The following is a 15,879-nucleotide window of genomic DNA, read 5'->3' on the forward strand; positions in this document are numbered from 1 at the left end:
AGAAAATGGCTGCAAGTGCATTTTCTTAAAGAGACAGTCACAGTGGAGCACAGGCGATGATGAGAGGGGCCCCGACATGTTGATTCCGTTCATTTGAGCTTCTATTTTTCTGCTTAAAAATACTTTGGGTACAGATAAATACATAATGCGTTTCAGGCTTTTAAATTGATAACATCAAAAGCTGTGGGTATATGTTGTATGTATAGGGAAACTGAGGGTAACCTCATTTAAAGGAGGCGGTTATAAATTCTCAGTTTTCTGTATGAATTCTAATTACATGATAAATAGGATATAGAAAAAAAGTAAAGGGCCCCTACTTCACCCAACTTGTACTACTATTTATAATTTAGAATTCAAGTTGCATGTAGTAGGCCTATACATGTTAAATATTATTGCTTATTATTTCAAATGCATGTGTTGAATACAGTACTTTATAATGACAACATGCTATAACCTTGATTCCAGAAAACTTGCGATGTTGTGTGAACTGTTTAAAGACCACAGAAAGCCATTTTCACTTGCAGATCTTATAAACCTATTTTTTATTCACACGACAACATAGAAAACATATAACATGCTTAATTTAAGAAAATGGACAATTTTAAGCAAAGAAATCACAAAAATTGAATGCTATAGGATTCTAGTTGCTCGACATTCCTGGGTTTGATTTGTAGTATTTTCCATTTCATGAGATGCCAGATGTTTTCATATGGAGAAAGGTGCAGTTCTGCACCCAGACTCCTCTACCATCAAGCCATATGTTGTAACTGAGTTGTGTTGTGTTCAGTATCGGCTTGATGAAATATGCAAGGCCTTCTCTAAGAAAATGCTGTGCAGAGGTCTTTAGTCACTCTTGATTTCTTGACTTTCTTGTAACCTCTTAATGTGGTCTTGAGTGATAGTTCTCCAGGCTTTCTGAAGGTCTTTCAAAGTTTTTCTTTATACATTGGCTGCTTTAACACTTCAAGCATTGAAAAGCCACCAAGGCACTCAAACAATGAACCAACATTCATTCCATCTGCAAATAACACACAATTTAGCAACAAATCAGTTTTAAATGGTATCTTTAGAACCTGAGAGATGTGCCTGACCCTTCAGCTGATCCATCTACTGTTTGCCAAAACCGCATCCGAAATGGTGTCAGTGGAAGGGTGTCAAGAAGACATCCTTAGGGAAGGGAAATGGAAAGAAAAGGCCGAGGTATGCCAAATTACACTGGATTTCCATGCATGTTTGCACATGTTTAAAAAGATTTCTGCACCTTTTTTTTTTCCATTTTCCTGTAATGGATATTAAGAAATGAGTGGTGGCTCAAGACTTTTGCACATTACTTTATGTCCCAGCAGGAAACTGCAGTTCCAGGTCTTGCCACTATCCTCAGAAAAGAATGCGTTGGCTGACATGATACAAGAGAATTATTGATCACCTCCAATCACCTCCATATTTGATATGGGGAAAAAAGAAGTTATTGTGTCTGTGCCAGAAACTGCAATTCTTTGACTGGCCACTGGAGTCTGGCTCCAAAAGTGAGTCATTCCAATAATGTATGGCTTCTTTGACTGAAAAATTGATGTGGGTATAGACCAGCGGTCCCCAACCTTTTTTACGCCAAGGACCGGTTTAATGTCAGACAATATTTTAACAGACCGGCCTTTAAGGTGTTGCTGTTAAATACAACAACAAAAAAAAGACAAACCCTAACCCGAGACAAAGGCTACGTTCACACTGCAGGTCTTAATGCTCAATTCCGATTTTTTGATCAAATCCGATTTTTTTGTCTGCTTGTTCACACTACAAATAAAATGCGACAGCAAACATGCTCTAGTGTGAACGCTCAAAGCGGCCCGCATGCGCAAAAGAAGATGTCACACACAACTCGCTCTGTTTAGACCCAGAGCAAACAATATTGTTTGACTGATGGCCCTTAATATAAAGACTTCGGACTTTACGTTTCCCAATTTTTGCTTTAAGTTATTTTGTTATTTACATAATAATGTAGATAACCTAATAATTATCCTTATTGCTGTTTTAGAGAGGAGCGGTGCTTCAAAGGATAGTTGCAGATTTCTGTCAGAATTTGCAGATTATACAGTACAAATAAAATGTTCACGTTGTCTTCCCAACAGTTTCACTGACATCTACACTGGATGGCCAGGAAGCGTTCACGATGTCTTCTCGGGCGCTTCTCCGGCGCTGATAATTGGCGTCTGTCCTGTGTCAGTGACGTAAAAGACGGATTTAATGCGACATGACCGTTCAAACAGCAGTCGCTTTCTAAAACAACGGATATGTATCGGATTCAGTACCACATACGAAAGTGACCCAGATCGGATTTGAAAATATCGGATTTGTGCCGTTCACACTGTCATACCATGATCGGATATGAGTCGCATAGGGCCAAAAGAATCGGATTTGATGCGCTTTCACCTGCAGTGTGAACGTAGCCAAAAACTGTGGTATTTTGTAAATATAATAATAAACGCAAATTCACTGTGTAATTGTGTAACTTTATTAGCAACGTCCTCCTGAAATGCACCAACAACATTGAGAGTAACATCCTCCTCTCTGCCCTTAGTGCTCTCTGGTTGCTATGGTAACATGTAAATATTTCTTTCAAAATAAGACACAACTACAACACGGGAAAAGACCCAGGGAAACCAAGTTAATGACACAAACTCTGAAAACCATAAATTTCACACCGGAGGCTCAACTCTCGTGGCCCGGTACCAAATTTAGCACAGTTTCAATGAGTCAAATTACTTACCACATATTACAATGTATCCGAGCAATGAGTAATAAATAAATCTTGACCAAATGTGGTCACCTATGACTCCAAAATTAATTCATAAAAAAAAACATGACTCATGACTTTGTTGTAGCTATGTCCATCTTTTATATACAGTATATGGATGATCATCAAAAATATGACTATTGTGACTAATGTCAGTGATCTCCATAAAGCAGGAAAGCCTTTTGCATGTATTTCTAAATATATGTAACATCTGGCAACTTCAATAACTTCTTCATGTAGAAACAAACATATTTCTTATGCCAAGATTTCATTATTGTAGTGGAGGAAACTAGAGAGTCAGAAGTGACAAGATGTAAAACATTCTGTTTAATGACAGTCAGCTGACTGAAAAGCAAACATCTCACTTTTATATGGCTTATAGAATTACTCAAACCTTTACATGATTCTGCAGGAAGCACCAGTAGCTGTGTGAATGGACTGTGTGAGCCCTCTCAGGGGAAACTTACAAAGCTACGAAAGAGATAAAGTGCAAAATCCAGGATATAAAATTGTTTTGGAATCATCTAACTTTACAACTGACAAGCAACTGGTTACAGTCAATAAATAAAATAAATATTATATATAAAAATCACAAAATCACATGTTGGTTCAGGCGTCTGAAAGGGAGGCCAGCTCGTGAAAGAGGAGCCCAAATGTTGGGCGATCGTCTGGTTTCTAGGAATAGAACAGAAAACAAACGATGGTTAATCGTTTGCTCATTTTATGATCAGCAGAAGTTCTGCTTGAAAAAAGGGTAATGTCCTCACCTCCTTCCAACACCACTCCATGAGTAGGTGGACAGAGTCCGGGGCCAAGCGCGGCTTCAGGAGCCTCAGGCCTGCGTTCAGGGAGTCCACCACTTCTGCATTAGTGCGGTTCTCATAGGGGAGTCGGCCTTCGTTGTACACCTCCCACATGAGCACACCTGAAGAGGGGCGGACACGGAGACAGCACTTGTTAAACAATATGGAAGCATGTTAGTCAAGAGGGTAGGAGCCTTGTATCATTCATTTAACAGTGAGCTCCTCTAGTCCAGTGCAGTGTGTTTTTATTTATTTATTTTTTTATATAACTGAAACATATTTATTTTTAGCCTCATTTGAGGGTAATTTGCTACAGATCAGAATTGGCCAAAATTGTTGCTACCCATTAAAAACACACACACACACCTACACATGAGACACACACACACCTAAAATTTGCTCTGCTGTAAGTTCTTACTTTAAAAGTAATTCATCTTGCTTTCATTCAATACAACAAATAAAGTCGTCTAGCTAAAGTATTTGATCCTTAATTTTAATATTGTGCAGCTGAGCAGTTTTTGTGATTCTTCACAAGAGGACGCCCACCTCCCTTTCACCTACTTACCTACCCCCACACAAACACCTACACACACACTCACACATCTTTGTAGGTTGTTTGACTCTTCATGTTCAAACCGCTGCGGTTCATTCAGGTTTGATGAACACGTTTTCCCCCCACTGTGAGTTTCAGCTTTTTCCACACTCTGCTCAAATGATTTTGTTTCAGTCCATCTTGTTGGAAGTATGTTTTAGATCTTTATACTGTTGGAAGAAGCGGCATGGCCTGTGACTGGCACAGAGCTCTGGCACAGGTACATAAATGTATTTCACTCCAGATTGTCTCGATGAAATCCGTTGTCCCTGGCGTTCTTTTCTTCAAAAGCTTCTTTTTTTCGGCAAACTTGGAAACTAGTTTTATATCCCAAACTTCATCCACCAAGAACCGCTTTGACTTGTCTATTTGTATTTCATCAAACACAAATTTAAGGTTTTTTTTTTATAATCCTCTTTCAAAAGCGGGGTCTCTTTTTTCAACCTTCATTCAGAAAGCGACGTATGGTGTCGACAGACGCTTTTGCACTTTGATCCTTTAAATCAGCTCTGTTTAGTCTGGAGTTAATGTTCCTCTGGTAGCCTCATCCACTGAAGCTGGCATGAAAGAATCCAATGAAAGAGTTCCTAATATTCTTAGCAGCTGCAGTCTCAAGAACTTCACACAGCCTGTAGATGGTCCGACTGTCTCTTTTAGTTTTAAACCATTATTTAACCAGGAAGTAAAAATCTTGACATGAAGAATCTTTTATAAGATGGCTCAGACAAACTTTTTCCCTCTTTCTCCTGCCCATGATCAGTGTAACAATGATACTATACAGCTGAATTATTACTCTTTTCCCATTTGAATGCATAGAATCATGATTGAAAACACTTGTGTTACCAATAAAAAGCAATAACCTGCTTAAACTGTCACTACAGTTCATTTGTTTTTCACAATTTCTAAGGGACGTCAGTAATTGGATCCAGACCCTTTTAGAATAGGTCATAATTCAACTCTATTTAGAAACAGAAGTAGTAACCCCTTTTATAGAAGTTATAATATGTTTTATTTTTACTTAGTTTTAGCAAATCCGTTTTACACAAGCAAGTCATAACTTCAAAATACAGAATCTTTTTTTTTTTCCAAAGATCACGTCAAGCTAAAAGCTTTCTGTCCATTTAATCTCCTCTCGGCAATTGTCTGAGCTTATTGTGCATCCACTAATTGTCACTCAATCATGAAAATGGCTAGCTTTTAAGCTATTTTATATAAAATTTTACCAAAAAATGGCTTTGTCCTGGATAATTGCAGTAATAGCCTGCCCAAGAAAACTGTGCTCCAGTTCGAGCACAGATCCTTTTTTTTTTCAAAAGATAAAAAAAAAATTGTTTAATATGTAATGTCTAAACCACTGCAGTTATTTAACTACAGTTGAGCACATGTGCCATCAGGAAAACAAATATGATTTAATCTGCTCTAACCAAGCCTGCAAAACCGTAAGAGCTCTGACGAGTGAATCAGAAATGCAAACCAAACAGCTGAATGGCAGACGAGCGCCCAAACTCACCGAACGACCAGACGTCAGACTTGGTGCTGAATTTGCAGTATCTGATGACCTCTGGGGCTGACCACTTGACAGGGAACTTGGAGCACTGTGAGCTCGTGTACTGATCATCAAGAACAAATCTAGGGTACGGAGAGTGGACACGGACCACATGCTATGACTCACTGTGACATTAATGTGATGTAATAATTTAAAAAACTGATCTTCATGAACATACCTGGTCATTCCAAAGTCCGATACCTTCACCTCGTTGTTCTTTGAGACGAGACAGTTCCTGGCAGCCTTTGGAAGAAAGACAGAAGGATGAAGTCCTCTAACAAAGCAGGCATATGAAAGTGTATCGTGAAAGAGCACTTTATTTATTTACTAGATCTCTGTGGATGAAGTTGGACATCTCTAGGTAAGCCATCCCTTCGCTGACATCCAGACACATCCCCAACAATATATCCTGAGACAAGGAGCCTTTCCTTTCTCGCAGGTAGTCCGTTAGACAGCCGTTGTCCATGTACTCAAACACAAGGCAGATTGGAGAATGCTGTGTGCACACGCCATACAGCTGTACCAGCTTAGAGTGAGAGAGTCTCCTGTTAAAACACACACGCACAGATAAACTGAGTGGTTTCAAACTCGTTTTACTTTGAAGAATACAGATCTCCACCATGAACTGTACTTACATCATAATCCGTGCCTCTTCTTTAAATTCCTCGTCTGACATGCACTCTTCTCTTACCATCTTCACCGCCACCTTGCGATCCCTCCAGCTGCCTTCCAGCACCAGTCCAAACTGGCCGCTGCCTATCTCCTGACCCAGTATCAGCTCCTCAGGGTCCACTTCCCATTGATCTGTTAAGCAGCAAACCAGCAGTGAACCAAAGCAGCCACACCATAGCTCAGTTAAATAACCATAGAGTTAGACTGCTTCATGCAAGTTTCACAAATAAAAAAAAGGAAGTTCTTTTTCTCACTTTCACTCGCTTTTTTTCAGCAAAGATTAATTTGTATAAACATTGATTTACATTAATAGAGACAAGGGTGGAGTTATTTAACAGCCCTGAAGTATGATTCTGTGCAACCCACCAGAGGTCAGCAAAAACAAGATTCACTGCAATAAATTAGGACTGCTTGCAACTTTAGTTCAACAAACTTCAGCCATCACAACAAGAATAAAACCTTTTGTGATATCAGTAGCATCCTGGGAGCAGCGTCCACCTTGAGAGACGGGGTGTCTCAGCCGTGTTATTAGCCCTGCCACAAAGAAAAAGAGACAACGGGAAATTTAAAAAGCAGGACCAAGAATTTAGCTGTTTCATAAGATGAACTGCATTTTTCCTTTGAACTTTTTGAAATAACGCTGTTGCATGCGAAAAGTTGGCACACTTACCTGCAGCATTGTGCTGGTGGTAATATATGAGCTCAGGAATGGTGCTAAACAGGTACTTCTCTGCCAGGTAAAAAGAAGCTGGGCTTGTTTCGGTCTGTCTGATTTGGTAATGCTTCACTCTCGGATTCTTCTCCCCGTTAGACCTGATGATCATAGAATATATGTTTAACTGGAACAGATCATATGCATTTCTAAAGCAAATGTTTGCCTGAGCAGATGATTACACATAAGGATTGGAAGATCAGAAAAATATCACAAGTTTACACTAATCTTATACTTATTTCTCATTGGTTACATCTTTAATGATGACTTAAAATGATTGAAATCCTACGAGCCATCAAATTTTTTTTTACTGATATAAGTAACCATATATGACTGTTTTAATTATAGTTGTTTGATAGATATTTTTTTAGTAAATTCATAAGAACACTATAAATAACAGTTACCCTGGTGCTTTGGTGAAAACAGACACCGTGTACACTCCCGCCTGTCTTGAGTCCCGCACCATGAATGCACCTTCCTTACCCTAAAGACAGAGTAACGAGATCACATAAGATTTCCCACGTTCGGTGGCGCATTCTGTAACACATCTGGTGGCCGTTTTAATTCAGAGACGACGATGGATAACCATTCTCCCTTCCTGCTTGCAAAACTTAGCAAAGCAGGAAATTCAACATTGGAGGAAACTTTGTGGTTGTGAGAATTTTTTTTTTTTTCATGTTCTATGTCAAGTTGAATTGTTGTTGTGCAGGTGCATATGCAGCGATTTTGCAGATGCAACATTGCTCTTGGCGGCACAGTCGCATCTAAATGCACTGTGTCATACAGGGGCTAAATCTTGCCTGTCATCATCATATCAAAATCATTATTTGGAATTTTTATAGCCAAACAGGACTGACTTTTTGTTTTTACCTCTTTCATTAACAATTCTTCTGCTTGCGCTCTGCTAATGTTTTTGTTGTACCATCTGTTGAGAACAAATTAACAACAATTAAATCAGTTTTGGAGGGAAAACAAAGTAATTCATTAGCAGAAATGAACACTGCAAATTAAAAGCATCGAGTAAAAGAAATGAATTCAAACTCACTCAAATCTTTCAAAGTTGTTGATGGATTTTTCAGCTACGAACGTACTGGGCACAAAACCCGAGTTCCTAATGAGTGACAGGAAAAGGGATTTAGCTAATGGTTCTTATTTTATAATATACTGCTATTTTTTAATGTAAACAGTTCAAATGAATTAGGCATTGGCTGTAATGCGCTTTACCCTCTCTCATCCTGTACAAGCCACCAGATGGAATGGGAATTCTTAACCAGGAGATACTCCTGATCTTTCTGAAGAGGTAAGTCATTGTCCCCCTGTGGCGTGTAGTTTTGCAAAGCAATGACCTTCTGTTGCCCCGAATCTTCCAGCTCCATCTGGAAAGGGAGGAAAAAATCAGATCTAAAAACCATTTGTACAGGTATGGAAGCTGAAAAAACATTTTTTTGACAAACATAAGTCAAAATTTCGGGTTACTGCCTCTAAATTTCGACATACTGTCTTAAACTTCTGAGATGAAATGAGAAAATAACTTGATATTTAGAATCATGAAGCTGAAGTTTTGTGATAATAAGCCCAAATTTTGAATTTAGCTCTGCCAATCAGGAAAATGTTTTTTTTGGTGGTGGAAATAACCTGGTACAAATTATTGAAAGCCTGAGTGAACCCTTCCCACAAAGTTCGTACACAAATACGAAATCTAGCGCTTTCAAATGAAATTACATTTTCATGGTGCCAAAGGAAAAAGTATCAACAAGGATTTTCATTTGACAAACTTTCTATCTATCTATCTATCTATCTATCTATCTATCTATCTATCTATCTATCTATCTATCTATCTATCTATCTATCTATCTATCTATCTATCTATCTATCTATCTATCTTTTTAAGTAAACACTCAAACACATGTGCGCTGAAACAACTACAGAGCTGCTGCCTGAACCAAAGACAGTTAACAGAGCAGTGATCACACAAACTCAAACCACAGACATAGTGGTTAAAAGCCAATGCATGACCTAATTATTAAATATGTAGAGAAAAACTGTGTTTAAAAGCATTGCAGCCAAACATGTCAGGCAATAAAACTGAAAAAGTGATTTGGTCTACCTCGCTTGATTGGAATATCAGTAATAACCACAATAACATTTCAAAAGCGTGTATCGTTTGTGTTTTAGATGGTGGTACCTCTGGCTCCGGGAGGCTGGGAAGCGGCTTTTTAGAGGCTGTAGGGGAAACAGAAATGTTAAATTGGAGAGCTATTCGGCCCATCTAAACTCACAAAGCAACAACGATCTTAACTGGATTAGGTAAACTGAAAGCATTTAGTTCAAGTTTACTCAAGCCATATGTGCGAAAGCCATACAAACATCTGAATTTAAATGGAATCGCTTCCACAAATCATTGGATTCACAAAGTAGAAGAGAAGGAAAAAGAAATGCTACAAACCATAGCCCACTGGGTCGTACACGTTGCACCCAGTCGCCAGTTTCTCTGTTTGCTGGCAGCATCTCCATTTTCCATCCATCCAGAAGTTTGGGTGGTATTTTGGAACTAAGTTGTTATTCTTTGTCTCTACACCAGACAGAACAAGGGAAATATTGTTTGAAATATCCATCTGTATGTGTTTGCAGTTCATACAATCAGCGGTTTATCATCGACTTGTCATAGTACTATTATTATTATTTGACTGGTGATATATGGTAATGGCTTACCCTCTTTAAGAGCTCTGACCCATTTCTGACGGCAATCATTGTCTGGTGCAAATATGTAGAGGTAATAACTGTCATGAAAAACCTGCAGAAGAATTGAGATTTTAAAAAAAGGTTATATGTGTTGTCATTTTCAGTCATACTTCACCATACACTGTATATAGTGTGTATGACGCAGTGTTTAGTAGATTTTAATGCAGTGACAATTGAGTTGGTCTCTAGGAAATGATGAATCTTACCTGAAAAGGGTACTTAAAGCTGCATGGTATGGGCACATCAGTACACACAATCTCCACGCACTTAATTCTGGACAGCTCGATACAACCTTTCAGCAAAGGCTTTTTCTGGAAGAAAACAGCTTAGATTACAGCAAGCAGCCAAGAGTCTGCGTTTCTGAAACAGCTCTACAGATTAACCGCACATACTGTACTTACCCCGGGACGACGTTCAGAATACTTCAGGTCTTGGGTATCCAACACAAAAAATCTCTCCTTATAGTTACAGGGCGACACTCGCTTCTTTTGTTGGGATTTTTTGATCAGATTTCCCTTCAAAATCACCCTGGGGAACATTTTACCAGCTATGAGAAGCACAATGAGAAACACTGCCTTGTTTTGTCATACCAAGAGAGGCGGCATTGCCTACAGCATGCAGAGACAGAGTAGCAGTGAGTGTACAAGAAAAAAAATTGAGGATGATAAGTTGATAGATGTCGTACCGTTTCCGGCATAGGGTTGTTGCACAGCAAACCACATCCTACGGCAACAAATGCGTTGTGCAAGCGAAAGACTCGCGTGCACGCACATACACACAGTTCAGGGTGCTCGCAGGCACTTTCACTCACTTAGTGCACATTGCAGTCAGCCACTATGAGTAGTGCGATCCACAGAAAAAGGATGACTCGTTAACCTTTACATTTTTCAACGCTTTCCATCAACATTCACTTCAAAGGTCACGAATGTGTCCCGCTAGTACAGTGAGGTTAGGGTTATAATATCAGCATTGGGCAAAGGGGGGGTTCAATCTAAGAGGGCAAAAAATGGCACATATCATTTTAACTTGAAACAAGAAAGTAATAGGGGAAAAAACAAAAGTTTTTACTGAGATTGTGAGATTGCAAGGAAGACACACACACACACACAAAATCTGTTTTTTTCCTGCCATAATTAATACATTTAGAGTTTGGGGTTACATGTTTATGATGTCTTTTAGGATTTGCCCTGTTTTTTCTCCATCACTGCTTTTTTCTCCCTTATATTTTACTTGTTTTTTGGGGGGTTGTGTAGGAAAAGAAGGTTAATAATAATACAGGTTAATAATATAGTAACAATAATATTGTAACAGTAATGATATGGTAATAAGAACATAGTTGGGCTCCATTAATGATTTTAAAGTGACTGAAAGTTTTCAAACTGCCGAGGTAGTGCTGTCAACTTAGAATGGAAAAAAAATCTAGTTAAAGTTAAAATTTGAAAATATTTTTACGGTCACACTGAAAGGAAGATTTAAAGGATACTACAGCACCACCACCAGGAAAGTGTTCCAACAGTTTGGTGTGGATTGGATGAGTTGGGATTGCCACTTCATTTTTATTTAATTTAATTTATTTATTGTCAAAAAACAACAACAACAAAACAGATCCAAAAAGCCAAAATTACAAAATCGGCTTTGACTGTATATTTTTATACAGTTTGAACTGTAAATGTAAATGTAAATGTCAAAATTCAAGGCTCTTTTTTCTTTTGTCAACTAAAAGAATTTCCAGAAAATACCTTAATTTAACATTTTTAGGAGTTAACATCTGTGCTGTTGAATGGGAATTGTTCAGCAATTTTGTTCCATATGAGTATTTAATAAAAGAGAATATTTGTCATGCTGTATGTAAATAAGTGTAAAATAAGTGTAAAAGTAGATGTGAAGGACTGTGTCACACTAAATAATTTATTTTCTAAATCTAAAGCTCCAAACTAAAAATGTGGAAAGTTTTCATTTGTTTTAAAGATGTGACAGAATCAGAAGGGTGAACTTCAGATGCTCGATAAACTATAGTGTTTAAAAAAATTCAACTGTATTTTACTCTTCTTCTTGTTTTAAGCCATACATAGGTGACAATTGGGGGAAAAACAAAAAACAAAGGAAAGTTTAGAAAATTGTGTTATACTGACACAACCTTAAGAATAGATCCTTGCATTTTTAAGCTTTCGTCTCTTGTATTCCTAATAGTTTATATCTATTGTAATTTTCTTCCACATTTTATTTACCTCTTAAAAGTATTGGTGGCGTTGTAAACTGCTGGTTTGCTTTAACTAGAAAAATATTTGACATTACAAAATGATAACAGGTGCTGGAGATGGTCACTATTGTAAAAACACATCAGTCCTGTACAAAATAAGCTTCAAATTAAGCAATTTACTATCAAAAACTTAAAGCTCAAGCGTGGTATCCTCGCACCCAATCGGTGTTTAGTTTGTTTGATTGCTATCGTCCAATCCGTGGGATAAAAACCAATGACGTCGAGCCAATAGCTTTGGGACTGAAACGAAAATCTTGTTAGTGTGGAATGGAAGGAGCTAAACTAGCTACAAGCTAATAGTCGGACCTAACAGACGTCTATCGTCTTATATCTTCAGCGACTAAAGAGTTATTTGAAAGGTGTGTATAAATATCGTAAGTCTTCCCCTTTTTAACGGTATTGTGGGTTAGCATTATATTTGGTGTAGCGATTTCACTCTTTAGCGGAGGTTAGCAGTTAGTTAGTCAGTTAGCAGGTAAGCTAACGACTGCAGTTAGTTGGCGAGTAAAGGGCTAACATGTTGATAAAACGAAGGTTTGCGACAGTAAATGGTAGTCTTCACTCAACTCTATTCCCATCCAGACAGCGTTTAACATAAGTCTTATATGCAGATATTTACCTTACAGACAACTGGCTGGGCAGTTTGTGCTAGCATAGGCCTCTTAGCACATCTTCCGAAGCGATGGTCTCAATCAAACACTGAATTTGTTTGGAGTTAGTGCAAGCAAGCTATTTAGACACAGCTAACGTCTCTGCAATTAAAAAGCTATGCCGTCTTTTTGCCGCAAACATCCTGCTCCTTGCCTACTTGTGCCCCCAATAGGGAAGTGAGAGAGAGAGACCTTTTCACTACACTATTTTTTTTGTGTAACAGTAGGTAAACCGGAGACTTACTAATGACACTGATGAACGTTCTGTTATATTTAGGCATATAGCCTAAATTAACGTGTTTGTGTTCATCTACTGTGAACTGTAAACACTGTTTTGGTTTGGTTTGGGTTTTTTTTTTTGTTTAATGAATATACATTAGGTTTTGCAATTTGGTATGTTGTGTTCGTTTTTATATATATTGAAATGGATCCTTGTGCTTTCAGGTCGGCATCATGGGTGAACCACAGCAGGTCAGCGCCCTGCCTCCTCCACCGATGCAGTACATCAAAGAATACACAGATGAAAACATCCGCAAGGGTCTGGCCCCTAAGCCACCTCCACCCATCAGAGATAATTACATGATGTTTGGCAACCATTTCCAGTGTGATGACCTCATCATCCGGCCTCTGGAAAGCCAAGGCATTGAGAGGCTTCACCCTATGCAGTTTGACCACAAACGGGAGCTCAAGAAACTGAACATGTCCATTCTTGTGAACTTTTTGGACCTTCTGGACATCCTTATCAAGAGCCCTGGTAGTATAAAGCGTGAAGAGAAGCTGGAGGACATAAAGCTTCTGTTTGTCCATATGCACCATCTGATAAATGAGTACAGGCCGCATCAAGCCAGGGAGACACTAAGGGTGATGATGGAGGTCCAGAAGAGACAGAGGCTAGAGACGGCAGAGAGGTTCCAGAAACATCTGGAGAGGGTGGTGGAGATGATCCAGGGGTGCCTTGCCTCCCTGCCTGATGACTTGCCTCAAGTGGAAGGTCAGGATGGTGCTTGTGATGGGACAAAGAATGCGCCTCCTGCAGCTACTGTTGGCTGTTCCTCTGGGCAGGCCACCAGACTGAAAACGGAACCTATGGATATAGAGGAAGCAGCTGCCAGCTGCATGGCAACGAGTCAGCAGGAGAAGAGCATCCCTACTTCAAGGAGTGACAAATGGGACAAGGACGCTGCCATGTGCAGCATTATTGATGAACTAGCATAGTTTAATATTCTTTCTTTTTTGTCGTTTCTTTGCTGAACTCTTGTGTAAATATGGCCCTTTCGTACATGATATACAGAATATTTTTGTTCTTTGTTTTTATAACTGGTTATGTCACTGCTCTTTGTTCCATAAGTCTTCAACATGACTGCATTCTGCTGTTGAGTTATGCTGTATATGCTTGTAATACATCTCTGTTCTCATGGTTTCATGCACAAGAGTGATTTAGAGAGTGAACATGTTATACCTGTGGTTTTTGCTATACACATAAAAGATGTGCGCCTGGGGCCTCAAGAATTATCAGTAGTAAATCAAGATGCTCGGTGACCTCTCTTCTGACTTGGGGAATTTCAAAACGCATCATTGACGAATGTTTCTTACTGTTAGCTTGAAACAGAGCTGATGAGATAAAATGTTGGGTGCAATATCTTGGCTGTTTATGGCTTTCTCAAGTGCATCGGTTCTCAAAGTTTTTCTAGTATGTTTAATGTTAATCCCCAAACTCCAGTTTTTATTCAACCACTAAGAAAAAAAGTTTTACTTAAAGGTCACATTAAGAAAAAAAAAAAAAACACTCAAGTTTCACTTCACCTGGTTGATTATACCGCACCAGTGTTTCCCATCATGCAGGTAGTGTGAGAACTGCTGGTCTAATAAGATGAGCACTTGAGCAAGAGAAATGCACAGTCATGCTCTTGTCCATGTGTGTCAGTTAATGTGACTGCATTCATTCACGTTTGTGCTGTTTTACTAGGTACCACACAGTAAGGCTGATGCCTAAACCTTTATTTAGAAGTGACCAGTGTACTCGTTCACCCACGAAACTTGAAACTATGACAATAAATGCTGTCAAATTAACAGAAAAGGTGTGAATGTCAGAAATGGACATGTGAGGGTGTTAGCTGTGTTTTCACACGTCCCATTGAATGTTATTTAAAATGTAGAAATTCTAATTCCTGAAAACGTATTCCCAAAATAGAAATATTAACACAGTTAGCAGGTAAGCTAAGTTTGCATTATTGTAATAAACCCAATAAACAAATTTGCAGTCAGAGTGCAGTAATGTCACAGAAACATAGACGGCTTTATTAGACCCGTCAGAGCAGAGTCGCATGAAAGCTCATGTAAATGCTGGACTGCCTTTATGTTTGCAATGCATGATTCTTGTCACTGATTTGCAGGTTGTGTAATCCAATGAGAGTCGTCACACAAAAGTCATCATGTATATTATGTAAAATGTCGAATAATTCTGACACCCTCCCCTTCCCCGTTTTATAGGTTTTCATAAGCATACCTAACAGTATAACCAGTTTTGTGTTGGCTTGCAGCAGATTGCTCTTACACAACTGTTCGGGGACAGAAATGTGAGCATTTCAACTGGCTGCTTGTAAAGCAATTGCAAATGCACGTTTGGTTGTTGAAACTGAAAATACACTTCAGGCTGGTGATTGCAGCGCAGATTTCACTACTTGCGTTTCTGTGATGTTAGCTGAGGCGTCTATGTAACTTGCAGAAGTTCAATAAATCAGTGCGTGATACACAAGATGTGTTTTGGCCTAGTTTTTTTTTTTTTTTTTTTTTTTTTTTGAAAAGATGACAAAATGTTGTTTCTCTGAGAATTCATCAAGGATATCCGTTCTAACGTCTGTGCTGTTTTTTTTAGGCAGCCAAGAATCGTAATGTGTGTTGCTCCGAGACAGGGCTAAAGAGTATGTGTATTTGGCTAGTTGCAAATGGTCTGCATTTTATGTAATGATGTAATGGCACAAACCTTATGCAAATTTTTAGCTGAGCATAGACTTTAAACTGTGTTTGTGTTGACCTTTGTTTTTAAATGTCAAACAGGATGGACATGAACAGGTAGTATGCACTGATCCTTTCACCGCACCCCCTCGGAAG

The 15,879-nt window shown here is 38.7% G+C and overlaps 2 protein-coding genes across 4 annotated transcripts; one reads left to right on the forward strand and one right to left on the reverse strand.

Annotated features, from left to right (window-relative positions):
- Positions 1–2,873: 2,873 nt before the first annotated feature.
- On the reverse strand, positions 2,874–12,979 carry itk (IL2 inducible T cell kinase). Of its 2 annotated transcripts, none has more exons than XM_031733349.2 (18): positions 12,738–12,979; positions 10,260–10,405; positions 10,065–10,169; positions 9,829–9,910; positions 9,563–9,688; positions 9,302–9,339; positions 8,341–8,492; positions 8,162–8,227; positions 7,987–8,041; positions 7,521–7,600; positions 7,075–7,217; positions 6,864–6,938; positions 6,368–6,536; positions 6,061–6,277; positions 5,911–5,975; positions 5,697–5,815; positions 3,559–3,716; positions 2,874–3,466 (listed from the first exon to the last, which is right to left on the reverse strand). In XM_031733349.2, the coding sequence occupies exons 2-18, from the start codon at positions 10,395–10,397 to the stop codon at positions 3,401–3,403; spliced, it is 1,854 nt and encodes a 617-aa protein (XP_031589209.1). In that variant the 5' UTR covers positions 10,398–10,405; positions 12,738–12,979; the 3' UTR covers positions 2,874–3,400. The 2 variants fall into 2 exon arrangements, with proteins under 2 accessions (XP_031589209.1, XP_039472026.1); XM_039616092.1 differs by having other exon boundaries at positions 10,260–10,692.
- med7 (mediator complex subunit 7) lies at positions 12,300–15,523 on the forward strand. 2 transcript variants are annotated; one of them, XM_031733352.2, is made up of 2 exons: positions 12,300–12,492; positions 13,213–15,523. In XM_031733352.2, the coding sequence occupies exon 2, from the start codon at positions 13,222–13,224 to the stop codon at positions 13,981–13,983; it is 762 nt and encodes a 253-aa protein (XP_031589212.1). In that variant the 5' UTR covers positions 12,300–12,492; positions 13,213–13,221; the 3' UTR covers positions 13,984–15,523. The 2 variants fall into 2 exon arrangements, with proteins under 2 accessions (XP_031589212.1, XP_031589210.1); XM_031733350.2 differs by having other exon boundaries at positions 12,306–12,477.
- Positions 15,524–15,879: the final 356 nt, after the last annotated feature.

This window comes from Oreochromis aureus, linkage group 2, assembly GCF_013358895.1.
Source record: "Oreochromis aureus strain Israel breed Guangdong linkage group 2, ZZ_aureus, whole genome shotgun sequence".
Taxonomy (NCBI): Eukaryota; Metazoa; Chordata; class Actinopteri; order Cichliformes; family Cichlidae; genus Oreochromis; species Oreochromis aureus.

Bases quoted from the DNA above. Each gene is read 5' to 3' on its own strand.
- itk (XM_031733349.2), bottom strand. From the start codon at position 10,397: ATGTTCCCCAGGGTGATTTTGAAGGGAAATCTGATCAAAAAATCCCAA. The intron at 10,170-10,259 runs GTAAGTACAGTA...GTTTTCTTCCAG, and splicing joins ATTCTGAACGTCGTCCCGGG to AAAAAGCCTTTGCTGAAAGG. The intron at 3,467-3,558 runs GTGAGGACATTA...TTCTATTCCTAG, and splicing joins TGGAGTGGTGTTGGAAGGAG to AAACCAGACGATCGCCCAAC.
- med7 (XM_031733352.2), top strand. From the start codon at position 13,222: ATGGGTGAACCACAGCAGGTCAGCGCCCTGCCTCCTCCACCGATGCAG.